Here is a 22500-nt window from a genome sequence, read left to right on the forward strand (position 1 = left end):
TCCTCCTCCTTTCTCTTTGTTCCCATACATACTTCATCGTTGCGTATGCCGCCACACTCAGCACCACGACGGCACCACAAGTCAGGAGGAGTGTTCCTGTGAGCAGCATGTGTGACGAGGCCAGGCACAGCAGCACCGTGGCACCGCCGAGCATCAGCGCCAAGCCGACAGCTAGCAGCAGAGAGGGATCCGAACTTCCACCGCTGCGCAGCTGAGCAATGCGCCTCCGACTGCGCACACAGCCCATGTCCTGCACAGCCGAGCTAAGTAGCTGCTTGAGCACAAGTACGAGGGCCAGGATACACAGGGTGGAGCCCACAACCAGGCGCCATACAGCCGAGGAAGGTTCTGCGGAGCCGGCTGAAGACAGGAGCACCACGCCGCCTGTCCCGAGGCCGAGCACCAGGACAACGGACGAGGTGTAGCAGAGCAGAGAGATGCACGGCTCACCAAACCACCACAGCTCCACCTGATCCTCAACATCCTGCTGCAGGAACATGAGGCCAGACATCTTCTCACAGGCTCACACACCTCAGACTGTGGGATGAGGAGCAGACATGAGAGTAGAGAGTTAGACATGAGCTCATCCTGCACTGCATTTTCAATCGTTTTACTACCAATGAAATATTTTTATTTAGTAAAGAACATCATTAATAGGTACATTTAATGTTGTAGAACTTCCACTTACATTATAGCAAGTCGATCCCTCACAAAACTCTCTTCCTTCTACGCTTTAAAATGAATGAGACCAATAAAACAAACCTCAGCTTTTCATGTTAGTGAGATGTTCTAGCTTTATCTCTGACACTGGAGACTCCTTCACCACGTTACATAAATTACAAAATATATTAATATTAGCGTATTAACGATTACACGTTTTTGAATCCCTTGACTGTTACCATAGAAACGATAATGCACAAGAGCCAGTGTGCTGCACTACTGTCAGAAAACTCCTTCTAACCAATCAGAATGAAGCCCCCGAATGAACAGTGATAAAATGACAGCTTGATTTCTTATGAAAGCGTCTCCTCACCTCCTGATGTTCTATCTTCAGATTAACCATTGGTTCCAGTCCGTGTCCTCCTCCTTAGAATCCAAGACATTTCCACACGTTCGGATTTTATCCATATAGTGAAGTGTTTCAACTAAATTTTATATATTAAATCTAATAAAAATTAAATGCACTTTATATAATATAAGCTGAATTATTTATTAGTTTAAATTCAGAGTTAACACGCATCTGATCCTGCTTCTGGACCATCCATGATATATGTCACTGTCTCTATCTCTTGGTCCATGAACAGTGACCACACACACACACACACACACACACACACACACACACACACACACACACACACACACACACACACACACACACAGAAGGCTTTCAGGGCTGCAGGACAGCAGTATGGTCATGGAGCAGCAGTGAGATCTGACAGGGCATTGTAGGAGACACAATAGGGCACGTGGCAGAAGACCCTCAGTGTCACACTGTGTGCATAAAGGCTGTTCTGTCCGGTGTGATGATGTCATCCATGTGATCTCATCCTCTCTCCAGCAACACATCCAGTGCTTACACTGGTAACCATGACATCACTGATTTCAGCATCACTAGTCTGAAATAGCACTTTAACACTCTGGTCTTCTCATAATGACACAGACTGTTCTAAACACACACACACACACACACACACACACACACACACACACACACACACACACACACACACACACACACACACATTATAAGAACAAAAGTTATAAATAACACAGGAAGCAAACAAGGACTGGTATCAGATTTCATTTTATTAATATTTATATAGAAAGTGTGAAGAGAGAATATGACCTGTGAAGAGTGTGTGGGGTAATGAGTGTGTGTGGGGTAATAAATTTGTGTGTGGGGTAATGAGTGTGTATGGGGTAATGAGTGTGTGTGGGGTAATAAATGTGTGTGGGGTAATGAGTGTGTGTGGGGTAATGAGTGTGTGTGGGGTAATAAATGTGTGAGGGGTAATGAGTGTGTGTGGGGTAATAAATGTGTGTGGGGTAATGAGTGTGTGTGGGGTAATGAGTGTGTGTGGGGTAATAAATGTGTGTGGGGTAATGAGTGTGTGTGGGGTAATAAATGTGTCTGTGGGGTAATGAGTGTGTGTGTGTGGGGTAATGAGTGTGTGTGGGGTAATGAGTGTGTGTGGGGTAATAAATGTGTGTGTAGGGTAATGAGTGTGTGTGGGGTAATGAGTGTGTGTAGGGTAATGAGTGTGTGTGTAGGGTAATGAGTGTGTGTGGGGTAATGATTGTGTGTAGGGTAATGAGTGTGTGAGGAGTTTGTAATGAGTGTGTGATGAGTGTGTGTGTGTGGTGTAATGAGTGTGTAATGAGTGCGTGTGTTGTGTAATGAGTGTGTAATGAGTGTGTGTTGTGTAATGAGTGTGTACTGAGTGTGTGTGTTGTGTAATGAGTGTGTAATGAGTGTGTGTGTTGTGTAATGAGTGTGTAATGAGTGTGTGTGTTGTGTAATGAGTGTGTAATGAGTGCGTGTGTTGTGTAATGAGTGTGTAATGAGTGTGTGTTGTGTAATGAGTGTGTACTGAGTGTGTGTGTTGTGTAATGAGTGTGTAATGAGTGTGTGTGTTGTGTAATGAGTGTGTGAGGAGTGTGTATGTGGTGTAATGAGTGTGTATTGAGTGTGTGTGTTGTGTAGTGAGTGTGTGAGGAGTGTGTAATGAGTGTGTATGTGGGGTAATGAGTGTGTACTGAGTGTGTGTTGTATAATGAGTGTGTACTGAGTGTGTGTTGTGTAATGAGTGTGTAATGAGTGTGTAATGAGTGTGTGTGTTGTGTAATGAGTGTGTAATGAGTGTGTGAGGAGTGTGTATGTGGTGTAATGAGTGTGTACTGAGTGTGTGTGCTGTGTAATGAGTGTGTATGTGGGGTAATGAGTGTGTACTGAGTGTGTGTGTTGTGTAGTGAGTGTGTGAGGAGTGTGTACATGTAAATAGTGTTTAGGTGCTGAGGGCAGGTAGTTTGATGTTACTCAACAGCCTCGGCAGGACAAAGCTTTGATCCTGACCTTGACCTTGACCTTGACCTAGTATTTCCTGCCTCAGCCGTTGGATCTCAAGGCGCTGCTGCTGTATGATGTGCTCAGGCTCACCCTCGATGTTCAGCCGTGACGCCCCCAGGGCTGCTGCTGCTGCTGGAGTGGTCTGTGACTCACGCTTGATGTAGGTGGCGCTCTTGGACTTGTGCTTATTGAAGCCGTTCTGGGTTTCGTAGTCATGGATCTGCGCTCGCATCAGCCTCAGCTCCGTCCTCAAATTATTAACGTCTTTGATAAGAGAGACGTTCTCCTGTGGCACACACACACAGGCAGAAGATCGGTCCAGTCATGTGTACACGCTGTTCATCATCACTTCTATACAGTCCGGTTTTTACATTTACACAATAGAGTTTATTATAAGTTCCCACTACTTAGGTAAAAATCTTGTGTTGTAAACCAGGTGGATAAAATGTGTTGCTTGAAATAAACCCCAACCTTCATGAGCTTGATGTTCTTTGCTTCATGAACTTTAATGTCCTTGGCTAGTCTCTTTCTGAGGGAGTCCATGTTCCTCTCCATGTGATCCCGCTGCCTGCTGTACTCATGCTGAACATCCGCATCCACTCCTACTATCTCCACCTGTCACAATCATCATCCTCATTCAAGTGTGAACATCCCAGGCTGTGTGTGTGTGTGTGTGTGTGTGTGTGTGTGTGTGTGTGTGTGTGTGTGTGTGTGTGTGTGTGTGTGTGTGTGTCCATCTCACCACATCTGACTGATGGACATATCGTTCATAAATCTCTCGAATGCTTTCCTTCAACTTCTTCGGCTCCTGGATGAAGCCCACACAGTGGTGAACATCGGTCTTAAGTCTGTGCAGTATAGCTTCTACATCTCTGACCTGAGGGGAGAAGAGACACAGCAGTCAGCAGTGAAAATCTGAACTACACTCTATATAAATATATCTATATATATTGCTATTGCTGCCAGTTAATTATGGGGTCCCTCAAGGATCAGTTTTAGGACCTCTGCTTTTCTCAATATACATGCTTCTATTGGGAAACATCATTAGTTTCCATTAGTTGTTATGCTGATGATCTGATGTTATGATGATGAAATATCTAAATTGTCCAAATTAACTGAGTGTGTTAAAGAGAAAAAAAATCTGGATGAACTGTAATTTTCTGTTGTTAATCTCTGATTAGACATATTAGACATAAGAAATATTACTTATCAGTCCATAAACCAGTACACAGAAACTCTCACACTTTAACTCCCATTTAGAGGGATGTACTGTTACTAGTAGCTCGACAGTGAAAGACCTGGTGTTTATTAGACAGCAACTTGTCTTTAAACTCATATCACCATATTACAAACACAACCTTCTTCACCTTAGAAATATCACCAAGCTGAGAAACATCCTGTCTGTATCTGATGCTGAGGAGCTAGTTCATGCCTTCATGACCTCTAGACTGGACTATTGTAAGGCATTACTAGGTGGTTGTCCTGCATCTTTAATAAATAGGTTACAGTTAGTCCAAAATGCAGCTGCCAGAGTTCTCACTAGGACAAGAAAGTATGACCATATAACCCCAATGTTATCATCTCTACACTGGCTACCAGTTAAGTTTAGAACTGATTACAAACTGCTGCTACTTACGTACAAGGCTCTTAATGGTTTAGCTCCCATGTATCTAACTAGTCTTCTAACACGTTACAATCCTTCACGCCCTCTGAGATCACAAAACTCAGGACTTTTGGTAGTTCCCAGAATATCTAAGTCTACTAAAGGTGGTAGAGCGTTTTCTTATTTAGCTCCCAAACTTTGGAATAGTCTTCCTGATAGTGTTCGGGGCTCAGAGACACTTTCCCAGTTTAGATCATCATCTACTGCTTGCTAATATTATGAACAGCAGATACGTTAATAACACTCCACTGCTTCTCTCTCTCTTTCTACCCATCTTGAGGCATCCAGAGATTGTACCAGCTCAGATTGTCTTCTGTGTAATGAAGATTTTGGACCTTCTCTACACACACACACACACACACACACACACACACACACACACACACACACACACACACACACACACACACACACACACACACACACACACACACACACACACACACTACATCAACAGATGTTCCAGCTTCAGTTGGAATCTGCTTGAAATATTCAGACATTCTAAGAGGAGATGCAACTCCATGTGGTTTCTTCCTTTGCCATCTAATGGAGATTTTCCTCCCCACAGTCACCTGAGTCACCTCAGACTGGTTCATCAGGTTATAAATACAATCACATTTAAATATAAGTCTAATTGAGACAATGTACATTGTTATAAGTGCTTTACAAAAACATTAGAATTGAATAGATGAATTATAAATGAATACATTTATATTTAGGGCATTTAGCAGATGCTCTTATCCAGAGCAACTTACATTTATCTCATTTATACATCTGAGAAATTGAGGTTTAAGGGCCTTGCCCTCATTACAGAACTTAAACAGACACCATGTGTCCGTTTCTTTTGGTTAATTATTGGAAATTCATCATTAAAAGTCCACTTACAGATAAAGATAAATCTCCCAAAAATACACACAAGGTATATAAAGAATCTGATGTCCCTCAACACCTGTCTGGGAATAGCTTTACTTATAACATTAAGGAGAATAACGAGGAGAAATGACATACCCTCTGCATCTCTTTCTGCCTCTCCTTATCCATGGCTTTGATCTTCAGCTTCAGCTGGGAGATGGTGAGCTCCAGCTCAGTGCTCTTCTTATGGAACTGATCCAGTTCAGCCTCCATCTGAATCAAGAACAACCTCTGATCAGATTAAACACACTGAGCAGAAACTTCATATACAGCCAAACTTAGATTAATGAACATTACAGATGATGCAGATCTGTAGCTTTAGTAGACATGTCCAAGTACAGGGTGTAAATCTACGCTCCTCACCTCATGGACCTGCTCCTTCATCTCCTTCACTTCATTCTCACGAGGTTCGATTTGCTTCTTTAGCTCATTGACCTTGTAATCCAGCACAAATTTGAACTTCTCCAGCTCCTCGTTCTTCTTCTTAAGGTCATAGATGCGGTTTTCCTGCAGAGAAGAGATCAGACGTCGCTCTGATTACACTTTCCAATCTGTGATTAGTGATTGTTCTGGGGTGCCAATATTTACACCCCCCCAAAACATACACTACTTTTGTAAACTCTTATGCATTCTATAGTAATTTAATATGTAGAGAAAGACTCCACCTTGTCCTGGATGGTCTCGTCTCTCTCCTGGATCTCCCTCTTCAGTCCCAAGATGTCCTTCTCCAGAGCCCTGATGACTCCATGGAGCTTCTGCTGCTCCACCTTCAGCTTCTCGATGTCCAGGTTGCGGTCGTCGATCTCCTTCTGCAGGCTGGTGAACTGCAGACACACGTACACACGTTAATTAGTCAGAACATGGAGCGCCTGAGTTAGAACTCTGGATGGAGTGACATGTTAGTGCAGCTCAACACCTTCTTCTTCATGACTCTCGTCTCTCCGCCGAGCTTCAAGTTGGTCTCCTTTTCCTCCCAGAGTTTGCGTTCGTATTTGACTCGGATGTCGTGGAGCTCGAGGTCGCCATCTTCCTCGATCTGTGTCTTTATTTCCTCAAACTCTCGCAACTGCTGCTGAGACTCGTCCTGACACTGACGAGAAGAGATACAAAGAGACGTGTTAATATGAAGAATCTCTGACTACACACTATCTCCAGATAATAATGTGGGTGTGGTCAGGGGCAGAGCCAGGTCCAGGTACCTCACCTGGTCCAGCTCGAGCAACTTCTCCTGCAGCTTGGACTCGTAGAACTGCGTCATGTCCTCCAGAGCACGCACTTGTCCATCCTCTAGATTCTGCAGCTTCAGCTCATAGCTCTCCTGCATCCTCCGCAATTTCAGCTGCAGCTCCTGCTGCTTCTCGTACTCCAGCATCAGCTTTTGGTTGTTGGTGGATTCTGAGAGGAAAGTTATACAGACTTGGTGTACAGAGTGTTATAACACAGCAGGTAAAGGAGTGGAGCCATCAGATTCGTTGTTGTGTGAGAAACATTCTGTTGGGAACCTTTAAGAGTTCCTTCAGAGGACCAAGCTAAGAATCCTAGTTTGCCTCCTTTATTATCCTGAATATGGTTAGATAAGTGAAGGACAGAGAAGAGAAGAAGGTCGACACCACAGTAAAGTATAAATACGGTGCTGTAGTGAGAGCAGCGTGAGATTTATAAGCTGATGGTATTTACCCAGATCCTGCAGCTCTTTAGTGTGACTCTCTGTAATATCCTTTAGCGCCACCTGGTGTGTGATCTCCTGCTTCTCCTTCTCTGATTCCAGCACCTGAAGTGGTGTGAGATACAGAACCTATAACTACGGTCTTATTTATTAAACTGATTAAAATAGATTTTGGTGTTTTTTTTTTCTGAATGCAGATGCTCTGACCTGGTTTTGGTTTGTAAGTGACTCTATCTGCTGGATGAACTTCTCAGTGAGCTCCTTGACCTTCTCATTGTAGTTCATGTCTTTAAGACGCAGCTGGTACTCGTTCTCCATCTTCAGCTCTTCTACACGGGTCTTAAGTTCCATCATGATTTGGTTCTAGATGGTGACAGATGTTTATCACAGTAAAGTGTAGCATGTTGTGGGTGATTTACGTTGTACATGTGAGTTAATATGTGGTCATGGTGAGCTCTTTTCTGCTGAGCTTCCCCTGTTTAAGAATAAATGAAGCATGAGGGATAAACGAAGTCCTTCCTGTCCAGCAGACTTGGATTAGATCAGATTAGATATGTGAAAAGGATGTCGTGTAGAGAATATGTACTGAATATGTTGCTCATGTTATTACCTTTTCCTCCAGATCAGACCTGGTGATGAGGATCTCCTCGGCATAGCTTATCACTTTGTCCCTCTTCGGCCCTCGCACTTCCTGCTCAGTGATTTTAAAGATGAAGATACAGCCATCTTCTGAAGCGCTCAGCAGGAACCGATCATCGAACGTGATCACCATCTGTGGAGGTGAGAGAGGAAAACGCTTTCTCAGTAGCGATAATAGGAACTATTGTACCCATCTTCTCAATTGATCCAGTTATATTGCTGATACGGTGAAGTTTTATATGTATGGAAGGATTCCAGTGATAGTGCTTTGTATATATCAGAGGTAGAACTGAAACCTTCAATTTCACCACAGAGAAGTTTACACATTGGTCTGGTGCTCATGTTCTTAGTGTCGCTGCACAGGTACCCGGGATCCTGAGCAAGAACACCGGAGCTGTTGTCCTTCATGCCGGCACGACACTACCCTGAGACAGTCAGAGATCCTGAAGATGGACTTCAAAACCCTGGTGGAGACGGTTCGCAGCACGTCGCCCACGGCAACAATCATCCTGATTGGACCGCTTCCTATGTACCAGCGAGGAACTGAGAGGTTCAGTAGACTTTTTGCCTTAAATGAAATAAACCTCAGACAGGACGCCGCACATCATCTGACTTCTAAATTACAATTTAGATCAGAATTCTGATAGCTATCTTTCACCTCATCATCACACTGATACAAACACACACAAAGCTCATCCTATAGAAACTGTGTCTGTTCCCCGAGCAGTGAGATCAAAAAGTAAATGCGTGAGAAGTTCTCGAAATAATCTTACTGTAATTAGACCAGAAAAATGCCAGAGAAACAAACAAACTTCCTAAAGTTTGGGCTTCTGAACATTAGATCACCCAAAGCACTTATCGTAAATAAAATAGGATTAAATGGGATTAAACCGAATGACTACATCGGTCTAAATGAGTCTCTACACCATCAGGATATATCTATAAGCATGAGCCTAGTCAGACAGGTGGTGGAGGTGGTGTTAACACTACCGTTAGTGATCTCCTTACTGTTGATAGTAAGTAAAATGGGTGATGTTTAACATGTGAGAGCAGCTTGTGACTCAGCCTCAACTAAAGCTCTACACTCACTCAGAACTTTACAAGTACAGGACAGGAAGAGTTAGATAAACTTATTACTACAGCTACACCAACAACATGTTCACTAGACCACATTCACACTAAATTACTGTATGAAGTGTTACATAAAGCTTGATGAGTCTCTTCTTAATATCATTAACTCCTCGGTATCTTTAGGTTACATCCCTAAATCCTTCAAGTTGGCAGTCATTAGGCCCCTCATTAAGAAACCTAATTTAGATCCTAATGAACTATCAAAATACAGACCTATCTCACATCTTCTGTTTATGTCTAAAATACTAGAAAAGGTTGTGTCTGTTCACCTGAGCTCCTTCTTACAGGAGAACAACATCTCTGAAGAGTTTCAGTCAGGTTTCAGGCCCCATCATAGCACAGAAACTGCACTTGGGAAACAGCATTAGAAGGTATGGGATTAGTTTCCACTGATATGCTGATGATACCCAGTTACATAGTACATCTGATTAAATGCACGTTATCATCTACTGCTTGCTAATATTATAAAGAGCAGCTATGCTAATTCCTCTCCACTGATTCTCTCTCTCTACCCATCCCGAGACATCCAGAGATTGTACCAGCTCCAGTTGTGTTCCGTGTCATGAAGATTTTGGACATTCACTGAGATGAGGGCGACTTTGTGAGGCATGTAGAGATGTTCCAGCTCCAGTTGGAATCTGTTTCATGAAGTATTCAGACATTCTAAGAGAAGATGCAACTCCATGTGTTCTTTGAGGACAACAACCTCCTCATCACTACAACATTTATCAGACTGTATATATATATATAATCACACCCTCCAGTGTCACCCAGATGAGGATAAGGTTCACTTTAGAGTCTGGTTCCTCTCAAGGTTTCTTCCTCTTCCATCTAATGGAGTTTTTCCTCACCACAGTCACCTCAGACTTGCTCATTGGGGATAAATACAAACACATTTAAATATAAGTCTAATATTCATTTTCCTATAATATTAATCTTTATAGAATATTAAACTCTTTATACTATATTTATTATGTTCTGTAAAGCTGCTATCATCACCACCTCTACACAACACACACACCTTAGTGATGGCAGCAGAATGGGCCTGGTACTCAGTCCAGTCCTTCTGCAGAAGTAAAGGGTACTTGATGGCCCTAATGGTGCCACTGGAGGTCCCGGTGAAGAGAGCGTGACCTGAGTGAGTCATGACGATGGCTGTGTAGATCACATCATCTGAGGCGACTTCTCTCAGGACCTTAACGCAAAAAAAATCAAACACAAGCAGCATTTATTCACATTCAGACAACAAAAAATATGGAGAGGTTGGTGTCAGGGTGCAGGGGCAGCTATAATACAGCAGTGCCCAGCAGTGGCAGCTTGGCTGTGTGGGGCCTTGAACCCCAATCCTCCGATCAACAACCCAGAGCCTTAACTACTTGAGCCACCACTGCCCCAATTACTGAACCAATCAGACAGCTCCAGTGTAAATGGGGGATGACTGAAGTAAAGCCCTTTTTTCACTCGTCTGTTTTGTGGACTCACCTGGTAGTCCTGGATCTCCTTCAGTGTGTGGTCGTTTCCCACAGCGAGTGTGCTCCTGGTGTTGTGCGAAAACGCTACGCTGGTGTAGCTACACGACTTCAACACGCTCTCGGACTCGCGCTGGCCGCTCAGAACGTTCCACTCGTACACGGCTCCGTCCATCCCACACGACACCACGCGACTGTCATCAGAGCTCCACACCACGGACCGGACCTGAGCGGACGCAGATGGGGATTTTACATAATATTCGCACTCCTCGGTTTGTTACTTAACACCATGACATCACGTAGTCGTGGTAATATTTTACAGAAGAATGTTTTTACTGACACGGTTTTGCTGCACTCACCTTGCCGCTGTGACCTTTCAGATTCAGGATGTTGTCGAAGGTGGTGGTGGAGTAGAGATGAATCACGTTACCGTTGACCGCGGCGAACATGTGACCCCCGTGACTGAACACACACTGAGGACGCACACACACATTGCAACATGTTTTCACATTCAATATGTTAACAAAGAGAACAGGCAGTGGAGAAAGTGTGTGTTTATCGAGGCGGGTCAGTTAGGACGTACCTCTCGACAGCAGCGCACAGTGAACTCCTTGAAGGTGCGGATGTCATCGATGAGCAGGTTCATGAGCCGGAGTTTGTCGGAGAATCCGGCCAGGACGAAGAGGCCCGACGGGTGCAGGGCCACGCTGTACGACTCCTCCTGGAACTCCTTATACAGCTCCAAAACACTGAGGTAAAAAAAATACACCTTTATTTAGTGCCAAAACATTCACGGTGCTGTAAAAGTGATGATGATGATGATGATGATGATGATGATGATGATGATGGTAGAAACTGCTGGTGTTTGTGATGGTATGGTGTATATTATAATAATCCTGTAACAAGGTTTGTGTTCTGACCCGGTCTCGTAATTCCAGATGCGTATGGAGTGGTCCATGGAGCAGGTGGCCACGAGTGGCTTGCGGATGCAGGCAGACAGACCAGTGATGATCCCCGAGTGAAAAGAGTGGGAAAGAAACTCAAACTGAGCCTGCATACCCTGATAACACACAGTGTACAAATGAGCATCAGTATGAGAGGGAAATTCATCAGTAAATCCCTCCACACAAAAACTGGGGCACAAAAACTCATCATGGTACCTTGCTAATCTCAGCAGAGGCGAGTGCAATGAGGTAGATCTGTCCCCGGTCTGTGCTGATGGCCAGAGTCTCCTCTGTTGGGCTGATACACATTGAGGTGATCTCCTGCTGCTCCGCCTGACCTGGCTCATTGCTGCATGGGTCTGGGGGTATCTGAGGGAAATAAAACATTGTTAACATCCTAAGAGGTACAATTAGTGCCATCGTGAAAAACCGTACTGTCCATATTGATTCCTGAGCTTGTCTCCGCCTCCAGCCTCTCATTGGTTGTTTGCTAACAAATCCACCTTCTGCCTCTTATTCATTCATTCATTCATTCATTTTCTACCGCTTATCCGAACTTCTCAAGTCACGGAGCGTCATCGGGCATCGAGGCAGGATACACCCTGGACGGAGTGCCAACCCATCACAGGGCACACACACTCTCATTCACTCACACACTCACACACTATGGACAATTTTCCAGAGATGTCAATCAACCTACCATGCATGTCTTTGGACCAGGGAGGAAACCGGAGTACCTGGAGGAAACCCCCCGAGGCACGGGGAGAACACGCAAACTACACACACACACAAGGTAATCGAACCCCCAACCCTGGAGGTGTGAGGCAAACGTGCTAAACACTAAGCCGCCGTGCCCCCGTGCCTCTTATTATTATACAATATATATTAATATTATTATATCCAATCATTCTTCCTGGTTTATCTTTTCCTTCTCTCCTTTTTCCTGGATGTTTCAAATATTTTTTTTGCTTGGAGGTTTTATTGACTATGCTTGTGCCTTCTGATGTGGATGATTCAGTGAGGTAGCGACTCAGCCTGTAGCGACTCAGACTCAAGCTCCACCCAGTGCTACATGTGGATAAGCTGATCTAGCACTGACACAGGACTCACAAAAGAACATCGGCACCTAATTTGAATAGGTACAAAATAGCCTCCACCACCTTAGAATCCGCTGGCGGCACCGTGTCCTGAAAGAGCCGGGTACAAACATCTTGTCTGCCTCCAGAAGGCACTGTGTACTTGTGAATCTCTTGAAACTCAGAAATTGGTTGTAGTTTGTTGACGCTCCAGGAGGAAATGATCAGGTTTCCCTAGCTAAAAAGAACCATGTGTGTGCATTTCTTCAATTAGCTGTTGGAATAGACCTGAGGTTTGTGATATTATTGGGAAAGGTCCAGTGTGTGTGCAGGTTCTGCCATGTCTCATCAACAGATGCAATCTGGAGAAGACCAGACAGCCCTGGGATAGACAGGTTGTCTTTAATATGTTCTCCTTAGCTCCTTAGCCTCCTCACTTCCCCTGCATCAATTAAACAGAGGACTTGCAATGCCAGCTCTGGACTAGTGGACTGCTTTGACAAAGGAACATCTGTATTAACACAAATCGAACCTGAACACAGACACAATGGGTGTAATCTCTCCACATGCTAACATTCTCCTTGCCTGTGCTATACAGGGTTAAATCTACCTCCGGGTCTCGAGCACCTAAAGGCCAACCGCACGCCTGGACATATACCTCTATTTGTGGTGTTATCAGATAAATACCTTGTAGATTTATTTTGTTAGCATAAAGTATCACCAGTGACCAGATTCATTTGGGGTTGCAGCATCAGACAGTCTGTACTCACCCTTATTTCCCTGATTTGTCTGTAGTTGTTCTTTTCCTCAGTTTTCTCAAACAGACACACAGTTCCTGGACCAGCTGAACACGCAAAACCTTTAGAATAAGCTTTGATGACAGTCACTCGTGGCATCAAGGCTGGAGCTGATGGGGTCTCGTCCGCTATCGGTCTGAGAGGAAACGAAAGCCTCGTAAACATGATGTTGTAATGAATAACTTCAATAACCTCAATTGCTTCTGGAGACTCCTGGGAAATCATTTCTGAGATCTAAGCAAGGTTGTGTTTCAGCATCCTCGATCTTCAGTGGTTAAGACCTTCTTCCTGTCTCCATTCCTGTCTCCTGATATAATATCTCTATATTTAAGATTTAGCCTTCTAAAATTTTTATGCATTTACTTGAAACAACACTTTGGATTACAGACTATTGCACCTTGACTAAAAGACAGTGCCTGACAAAAACAAATACAATCTACTTCAGGAAAAGTTAAACCAGACATCTTGATGTTCTACCTCTTTTCCTCCTGTTCAGTTTTCTTATTGGCCACGCTCATGTCCCAACGCAGGTCTCCTGACTCAAACACCAGCAGTCGTCCCATCTCCGTTCCAGTGATGATGCGCTCCTCAGACATCCATGCATGAGACAGGATGTTCTGTGTCTCAAGCTTTGCAGAGTTGGTCTGTTTCAGAGCACCATCGACATAACGGAAAAGCTTGAACACGCCGTTCCCACTGACGCAGACCTGCGTACTGTCCTGTGGGTTAAAGCTGATCTGGACAAGTGGGAAAAGAACGAACTGTCTCTGAAAATGGGGTAATTACATGTCACAAATCATTGCTTAACCTTCAGAGAACTACAGACCAATCAGCAGAACTGATAAAGAAGCTTAAATAAGCAGCATAACTAATGAAGGTCTACTCACAATGACTTTTGTCTTCTAAACCTACAAAGTCTCTACCTGATGGACAGGGCCAACATTAGTGCTCTTCACCATAGCCATGACCTTATTCTTCTCCCAGAGCCAGTATATGAGGGGCCACTCGGGTCCTCCACCCTGACCCAGCAGGTACTTTGAGTCGGGAGAGAATGCCATATAGACAAACTCCTGCACGCTGACATCGCCACCCATCAGCACCTTCCGCCTACGGTTCTGTTCGTGCTGAAGGTCATAAATGGTGATGGTGCCTCTGTCGCCACGCTCTGACACGGCCAGATACCGCCAGTTGGGACTGATGGCGAGCGCCTGCATGCCCAGGCTCCTCTCCGTACCTGGAGAAACGTATACAAACAAATATCCCACATCTTTAGCACACAATTCCATGTTGGATATTTGATGCTTCCATACATACATAACTGTTATGGGGCTGAAGAAACTTTATGGCAAACAGTTATTTTTCTTCATCTATTGCTCAATAAATACATCATTATGTTTGTAGAGTTTCTCATCAGCTTGTTATGAGCAAACAACGAACATAGATACTGAGACCTGGGAACTGGTTTACAGACAATTCTGTGGTGTTCAGATATTAAATATAAGGGAACTAAAATAAAATGTAAGATTTTCTGTTTTTAGTGGCACCTTAATAAGTTTAAAATAACACTCTTTTACCCCCCAAAAACATGATATAGAACTTTATGGACTTCACATGAACAGATTAAAAGACGGGGGGGGGGGGGGGGGGGGTTTTGGCCTAATGGTTATGTGTTCGAGTCTCGGTCCGGCAATACCACGACTGAGGTGCCCTTGAGCAAGGCACTGAACCCCCCCAACTGCTCCCCGGGCACCGCAGCATAAATGGCTGCCCACTGCTCAGGGTGTGTGTTCATGGTGTGTGTGTGTTCACTGCTGTGTGTGTGCACTTTGGATGGGTTAAATACAGTGAATGAATTCTCAGTATGGGTCACCGTACTTAGCTGTAGGTCACGTCATGGTTGCTACGGTGCATGGTTTTCACCACTTTTTTTTATTAACTCTCTCTCTCTCTCTCTCTCTCTCTCTCTCTCTCTCTCTCTCTCTCTCTCTCACTTACACACACACACATACACACACACACACATATACACACACACACACGCACACATGCACACACACTCACACACACACACACACACACACACACATATACACACACACTCACACATACACACACACACTCACACATATACACACACACTCACACACACACACATACACACACACTCGACACACACACACACACACACACACACACACACACACTCACACATACACACTCACACACACACATATACACACATGTGCACACGCACACACACATGTACACACACAGAGATATATAGACACGAACACACACACACACACACACACACACACACGTACACACACAGATATATAGACACGAACACACACACCACACACACATGCACACACACCACACACACATGTACACACACACATGTACACACACACACACACACACACACACACACACACACACACATATACTGTACACACACACACACACACACACACACACACACACACACACACACACACACACACACACACACACACACACACACACACACACACCTGCCATGAACTTGTAGCATCGTTGGTGTATGTTGTAGCACACACAGTTGTTCCCAGACGGAAAAACGACAGTTTGCTCGTCAAGAAAGAACAAATTATTCCTCACTTCTGCTCGCAGACCGAAGACGTGGTGCGGGTGAAGCTCCACTTCAGCCATTATTACTGAGGTTCACAAGCTGGATCCGATCTCCTAGTAAACAAGGAAAGGGAAGAGGATGACAAACATCTGCACAACATAACACGTGTTTATTAAAGGATTTAAGGGAGAAAGTTCATCCTTTACAAGCGGATCACATGTAAATAATTACGTGCAGTTTGTACCTACTGATCATTTACACGATACAAACCTTTAAAGTCCATCCACAGTTTACCGTTACCATGGTTACGGTCAACTGTGTGTAGCCCCGCCCCCACCGCATCCAGGTAACCAAATAATAATTATATTTCACAGTGATTCTTCTTAAAAGGAAGTTAGAATGTCGTTTTTAAATTGAAAACGTGTGTATAATGTTTTCTGACTTTATTGTATAATGTTTTTTTTTACTTTGTTACTAACTATTATAAACGATTAAATGAATAATAAGTGTGACCGGAACGTTTGTACGACACAATAATGCGCTACCCGGAGGTTTTTTGAGCGAGCACAAAGTCGTCCATTAAGCCACGTGAGAATCTGAAGAAGAGGAAAAAAGTCGATAATAATTATTTTAGTGTTTGTTTAAGATGTCGGATTCAGAAGAGGATTGTCAGCTGGGAGCAGAGTCTGATCAGGAGGGTTCTGAGCTCTCTGATGGAGAGGTGAGACTTTATTTTAATGATATGTTTAGGTTTTGTGCGTCTTGTTAGCTTTAGGCTAATAAGGAAAACATGCTATTGCTTAGATATATAAAGTTTTTGTTATGTATTATGTTGTGTTCATTTCTGTCACACTTTCTGATGATTTAAATCCTTTGCATCCTGTCTGTCTTTTGCCTGATTATGACGTGGTTCCTGGTTTCTTTAGAATGTTTATGTATTTTTTCTTTATCTCCAAGCTTCAAGAAGCATTCAGCAAAGGGCTCCTCAAACCTGGGATGAACGTTCCTGTAGAAGAACCTAAAAGAGCAGCGAACAACGTGGTGAGTTTATGGAGATGTTTGATCTTTGATGTGCTGGAGCTCAAACCAGAGCCGTAGCTTTATAGATTAGTTCTGTTCCCATGTCTCCAGGAGGGTTTGAGGAAATGTCTGGCAGAGTTTAAGAGGAATCTGGCGTGGGTGGAGAGACTGGACCTCACCAATGCTCCTGTTGTCGACATCGTGGCTAAAGCGGAGGGGAGGACGGAGCTGAGCCAGGACGGAGAGCAGGTTAACACAGAAGATGACTTTCAGAGGGAGATGTACTTGTGAGTGTTTGGTTTTGGGCTCAGAACCTTCATGGTTGAGAGTTTTTTGAAAAAGAAAGTAACAAAAGTTCTGGAAGTGAATGATGAAATAAGACGGGAAATTAATGTTCACTTCTGAATGGCAGTGTTATAGATTTAAAAGTTCTCACTTCTACACACTCTTTAACTCTTCATGGTCTTTGTTGTTGTTCAGTTATCGACAGGCCCAGCAGACCGTCCTCACAGCACTGCCCAAGTTACAGAAGTTACAGATTCCCACCAAACGGCCAGAGGATTACTTTGCCGAGATGGCAAAGTCTGATCAGCACATGCAGAAGGTCTGTCTGGGTGGGTGGGTCTGGGTGGGTATGGGTGGGTGGGTGGGTCTGTCTGTCGGTCCGTCTGTTGGTCCGTCCGTCTGTGGGTCGGTCTGTCGCACTTTCATTCATTTCACGCGCGTGTGTGTGTGTGTGTGTAGATCAGGAAGAAGTTGATCCAGAAGCAGATGGCAATGGAGAAATCTGAAAAAGCCAAGAAGCTGAGAGAACAGAGGAAGTTCAGCAAGAAGGTGATTGTTTACTCCAAATATCTATCTTTCTCTCTCTCTCTCTGTCTCTCTCTCTATCTGTCTCTTTCTTTATCTCATTTATGATTTGTTAGAGCTTTTCTCAGTGATATTAGTGATGTGGTCACCACCATGTCCTCATGTTCTTGTTTTACTTTCCAGGTTCAGGTCCAGGTTCTGCAGAAGAGACAGAAGGAGAAGAAGTCCATGCTGACGGCAGTGAAGAAATATCAGAAAGGTTTTGTCTCTCTTCCACTGACTTATCCTCCCCTTTTCTCTTGTTTTTGTTTAAACCAGTACAGTGATGGAGTTGATATTTAAACAGGGATGAGCGATAAACTGGAATTCCTAGAAGGAGATGATGAGGGGAAGAGAGCTGCAGCTGGAGCTCCGTCTAAACCACACGTTAACAAGAAAGGGTGAGTCATAATAGTTCTAATAAACAATAATCTGTATATATACATTTAAAGTTAGTGTTTAGTGTTAACATCACAGCCTGTTCTGTTTAACTGTTAAACCTTTTAGAGGCAGAGCCTAAAGAAGAAGGGGCTTAAACTGAAATTATCTCTATTTCTGAATTATTTTATTTTGTAGTCCTTTTGCTTTAAAATCAAAGAATTTTGACTCTAAATGAAATCTCACACTTTGTTTTTAGCCCTAATGCTAAGAGGAAGTTCAAGGACTCGAGGTTTGGGTTCGGAGGCAAAAAGAAAGGCACCAAGTGGAACACGAAGGAGAGTTACAACGACGTGTCAGGGTTCCGGGGCAAAGTCGCTCACGGCAAAGTGGGCAAGAAATTCAGCAAAGGAGGGAACAAGAGTGTAAGGCATCATTTTATATTTAATGCACAAAAGCAACACCATGTGATGTCCTGACAATGTATGGGGTTTAGGCATACATCTGTATGGCATGTCTATTAGACCCTGTATGGCAGCTCTATAGACCCTTTATAGCACCTCTATAGACAGCTCTATAGACCCTGTATGGCACCACTATAGACAGCTCTATAGACCCTGTATGGCACCTCTATTGGCCCTACTATAGACCCTGTATGGCACCTCTATAGACAGCTCTATGACCCTGTATAATACCTCTATAGACAGCTCTATAACCCTATAGTGCTGTTAATCACAGTAACATGACCGATTACAGGTTTAAAGCTGATAAATCTTCTATGCACAGAAACGGTGTATTTCTGACTCCTGGTTGCTGTCTATTTATTTAAATGTAAAGTAAATTAAAAACCCCACCATGTGAATATGTATATTGTATTTCAGCACTCAGTATCACGACGTGTTTACGTCGGACGCTCGATTTGTCAGTGCTGATTTCCCCTCAATATCTCTTACAGAAGCGACCGGGAAAAGACGCACGACGTAAGATGAAGGCGCGGAAATGAGACGTGATGGACATCTTTAACGTGGAGAAATGACTGGACTTGCGTGGACCTCCACACACACACACAGTCGAAGGTTGCTGTAGTGTGTGTTTGAGTTGGACTTTAAGGAGCGTCTTGTGAAGCTTTTGTATTTTTAACATTTTTATGATTTGTGAATGCTGTGCTGATGATAAAGATGGGTATAAATCTATCATTCTGCTGATTGGTTAGCTTTCTGTCCAGGGGGTTTGTAATGCATCACAGTTTGTTACAGGGACTGTTACACGTTACTCTTGTAGGGTAATATTATTATAACGTTAAAATAGAAACGATTCATGTTTCCAAGATCCAATGGACTTTTTACAAAAATGTAATCCCAATTAATGTTTTATTTATTTATATTAACCATTTCATCCATAAGAAAAATCACAAGTGAAAATACTACAAACTTTATCCAGTTAAAAAAATTAATCAGCCAGTAAGCCGTTTTAATAGTGAAAGAGTCGGTTCGTATTGGTTAGTCAAATTACATGACTCACTGAATCGAGCCCGGTAGTGACATCTCGTGGGCAAAAAGATGAAGTGTTGCAATTACATCTGATGTGATGAATGTATGTGGGGTTTGTTTGAGCTACAGGCTCTTCAACAAAAGTCCATAATTATTGGCACCTATGATTCTGTTTCTTTAGGTTGTCTAAAGGTGTAAAAGTCTAAAGATTAACTTTGCTGAAATGATGAGATGAAATGACAAAATTCAACACAGGACACGAAGCACAATGAAAAACATTTATTAGAAGAACTTTGTAAACAGTGTAGTAGAAAACATTTGCACTAAATCCTCTTTAATGGTCATCGACAGATGAAATAGGGAACAGAACATTATTAAGAGTGTCGGTGTAAAACCTGAGCCTAATCATTACCTCCTGCGATGGTGAGCAAAGTTTATTCTAGAAAATAATAGCATTTTATCAGAACTGCAGCGCATTATGGGTTCGATTTAAATAAAAATACCACTGAAGTTTACAGTAATAAACCAATTCCTTCTCAGGCTTCTAATGAACACAGCTCTTGTTTATTATAGATTAGATTTCAGAGCGTGAGGAATTTACTAAAGCCCTCATTTAGGGACTCGTTATCCGATCTGAACTAATTTACATCAAAATAAAGAAATGTATGTAAAAGATTCATTCATCACATTTTAGAGTGAAATCATTGTTCAGAAAGAAGATTTTTTTTAATCATCGTTTAAGGAAAAGTCGTCTCTGGAGGTCTGGTTGTTCATCGCTGGCTAACTTCAGACCCTGTTGGAAAAAGAAGACACTTCGTCTATTAAATATATAAAAAGCAACTTGTGTGTAAGCCTTTTTTTATCTCTGTAAATTTCACAAAATATTGAATTTATTTACTCAGCTGACTCTGACAGGGCTGGGATTTGAACCTACAGCCCTCTGGTTTATAACTAACTGCCTGGACTTCACCCCAGTTTTCTACTGAATAAATAATATCAAGCAGCAAATTCTGAAAAAAAGCTGAAAATAATTTTTTGTTTCACTTGACGTACTGATCCCTCGTACCCGAGTCCCACTCGTGTCACATAGGAGGCACGTCGGCTCCGTCTGCCCTCTCCGTCACGTGTTGGTGGTAGTGATCAGCTCTCAGATGAAGGAGATACGGCATGTAGACGAAACCAGGACCTTCCTACAATGAATAAATTAATATTGAGTGATACTGAGTGACTCGTTCAGTCATTGTGCAGATCATTTATTTCTCCACAGCGTTGCTGAGTTCTGGACTCTGATTGGTCAGAAGGTGTGGGTTAGTTTTCTGTAACAGCAGCTCTGACAGTTGGACTGGTTTCTGTTGTGGTTCCTGTGCAATGTGACATGCTGTGGGTTTGTTAATGTCTTATTGAGTCATTGAAGTGAGAAAAATGGAGATGCTGCAGAGGGAACAACTGTTTGTAGCTGCTATAATGTAAGTGAGAACTTGTATCTGGTGTGTTTCACAACATTAAATGTTAGCGTAAACTGATAAAAAGTCTCCTCATCAGTCTGGACTCCATCAGTGCAGCCTTGGGGGACGTGAGGAAGGCCGATGGCTCCAAGTGGAGACGCTCCAAAGCTGACCAGGAACGCCGGAGGTGTGAAAGTGTTGGTGTAGTGAGTGTGCAGGTGGAGGTGAATAATCATGGGCAGATCACCTGAGTAAACAATGTTCTGGGGTATTTCTGCTACGGAGTTCTCCCACGGCAAATGGGGCAGGTCTGGGCAATAATACAGTAGAGATTCTCATGCTATTAAGAACAAACCGCTAACAAATACATCTGAAGTGTAATTTACATTCCACGAGATAATAAAAATAATATAAAAAAAAAACTAATGAATTCAATTTCATAAATAACGTTAATTTATATGTCAGGAATTGATTTTCTATTGTGTGTATGTGTGTGTGCACGCACGTGTGTTTGTGTGTGTGTGTGCGCGCGCGCGTGTGTGTGTGTTTATGTGTATTTTACTTGGCGGCTAATATATATACTGTATATATAATAACACTACTGTGGATATAAGGTTATATTATTTTTTATTAAGTCGTTAGAACTAACGTAACGTATAGCTTACTGTACTGTATATATAATGGTGCCGCACATGACGCAATCTCTCTGTTCACTCGGCTTCATTAGAGATCAGACATTATATTGACATTATATTGACTTAATTGGTCATGTCTAATCTATACATTTCCTCTAAACATGGCGCTATCATGAGGTCTAATCTATACGTTACCTGTAATCACGGCCCTATCATGAGGTCTAATCTATACGTTACCTGTAATCACGGCCCTATCATGACTCCCTTTGCAGTGATCGGAGGACTTTTGCGCGATCTCCGTATTGGCAGTCGGAACGCACGCACCGCTCTCCGTTAGTTCCGGTGGCTCGAGCTCGGTGCACGTGTTATCCACCATGTGCGTGGCGCGCACCGGGCTCTTGGTGACACGCGCTCTGACACCCGATGCCGGGTCACCGTGCCCGGTTCTCTCCTGCTCCTCGCGCTGACGCTTCTTCATCACCCTCTGCCTTGACATGATCCTCTTGCGCTCGGCGATGAGGGCGCACTTCCAGCAGCCGCACCGTGAGAACCGGCACTGGCCCACGTGACCCTTCAACGGCACCATGAAGCCGTGATTGCGGCAGCGCGCGCACTTGAGGCTCCGCGAGACTTTCTGCCTGGAGACGGTTTCCATTTAAACTACAGACAGTGAGATTAAAGATCATTAATTACTCAATCAAG

At 43.4% G+C, this 22500-nt stretch overlaps 4 protein-coding genes across 10 annotated transcripts in view; 1 reads left to right on the forward strand and 3 right to left on the reverse strand.

The window, feature by feature from the left end:
* tmem125b (transmembrane protein 125b) overlaps positions 1-1690 on the reverse strand; it is a 2359-nt gene extending 669 nt beyond the window's left edge. The window contains exons 1-3 of one of the 2 annotated variants that reach the window (XM_027153746.2): positions 1034-1690; positions 689-731; positions 1-537 (exon numbers count right to left, since the gene is read on the reverse strand). The exon at positions 1-537 is cut by the window's left edge and continues 669 nt beyond it. In XM_027153746.2, the coding sequence (XP_027009547.1) occupies positions 1-511 (511 nt within the window). In that variant the 5' untranslated portion in view covers positions 512-537; positions 689-731; positions 1034-1690. The remainder of the gene's footprint in view (positions 538-688; positions 732-1033) is intronic. The other variant, XM_027153744.2, reaches the window with a different exon arrangement.
* Positions 1691-2875: 1185 nt separating this feature from the next.
* Positions 2876-16379, reverse strand: cfap57 (cilia and flagella associated protein 57). Of its 3 annotated transcripts, XM_047822013.1 has the most exons (22): positions 16252-16378; positions 15905-16094; positions 14291-14601; positions 13845-14104; positions 13341-13503; positions 11711-11863; positions 11471-11610; positions 11134-11299; positions 10910-11023; positions 10564-10776; positions 10103-10276; positions 7922-8083; positions 7519-7674; positions 7323-7416; positions 6850-7040; positions 6562-6735; positions 6311-6469; positions 6009-6152; positions 5742-5858; positions 3813-3947; positions 3542-3685; positions 2876-3356 (listed from the first exon to the last, which is right to left on the reverse strand). In XM_047822013.1, the coding sequence occupies exons 2-22, from the start codon at positions 16059-16061 to the stop codon at positions 3009-3011; spliced, it is 3675 nt and encodes a 1224-aa protein (XP_047677969.1). In that variant the 5' UTR covers positions 16062-16094; positions 16252-16378; the 3' UTR covers positions 2876-3008. The 3 variants fall into 3 exon arrangements, with proteins under 3 accessions (XP_047677969.1, XP_047677974.1, XP_047677978.1); XM_047822018.1 differs by lacking the exons at positions 15905-16094; positions 16252-16378 and having other exon boundaries at positions 14255-14396; XM_047822022.1 differs by lacking the exons at positions 2876-3356; positions 3542-3685; positions 3813-3947; ... (5 more) ...; positions 7323-7416; positions 7519-7674 and adding an exon at positions 7684-7786 and having other exon boundaries at positions 16252-16379.
* A 133-nt stretch (positions 16380-16512) lies between these two features.
* Positions 16513-19421, forward strand: ebna1bp2 (EBNA1 binding protein 2). Its single transcript, XM_027153747.1, has 9 exons — positions 16513-16702; positions 16939-17022; positions 17113-17288; positions 17482-17605; positions 17746-17835; positions 17995-18070; positions 18158-18251; positions 18488-18653; positions 19184-19421. Exons 1-9 carry the CDS (start codon positions 16628-16630, stop codon positions 19229-19231), a joined length of 933 nt encoding a protein of 310 aa, XP_027009548.1. The 5' UTR covers positions 16513-16627; the 3' UTR covers positions 19232-19421.
* Positions 19422-19982: 561 nt separating this feature from the next.
* Positions 19983-22500, reverse strand: part of LOC113647142 (doublesex- and mab-3-related transcription factor 1-like) — a 2635-nt gene continuing 117 nt past the window's right edge. The window contains exons 1-4 of one of the 4 annotated variants that reach the window (XM_027153749.2): positions 22036-22500; positions 21258-21473; positions 20785-20908; positions 19983-20511 (exon numbers count right to left, since the gene is read on the reverse strand). The exon at positions 22036-22500 is cut by the window's right edge and continues 91 nt beyond it. In XM_027153749.2, coding sequence (XP_027009550.1) covers positions 20859-20908; positions 21258-21473; positions 22036-22453 — 684 coding nt within the window. In that variant the 5' untranslated portion in view covers positions 22454-22500 and the 3' untranslated portion in view covers positions 19983-20511; positions 20785-20858. Of the gene's footprint in view, positions 20512-20771; positions 20909-21257; positions 21474-22035 lie in introns of all 4 variants that reach the window. The other 3 variants (XM_027153748.2, XM_027153751.2, XM_027153752.2) reach the window with 3 other exon arrangements.

Source organism: Tachysurus fulvidraco, chromosome 1, assembly GCF_022655615.1.
Source record: "Tachysurus fulvidraco isolate hzauxx_2018 chromosome 1, HZAU_PFXX_2.0, whole genome shotgun sequence".
Lineage (NCBI taxonomy): Eukaryota > Metazoa > Chordata > Actinopteri > Siluriformes > Bagridae > Tachysurus > Tachysurus fulvidraco.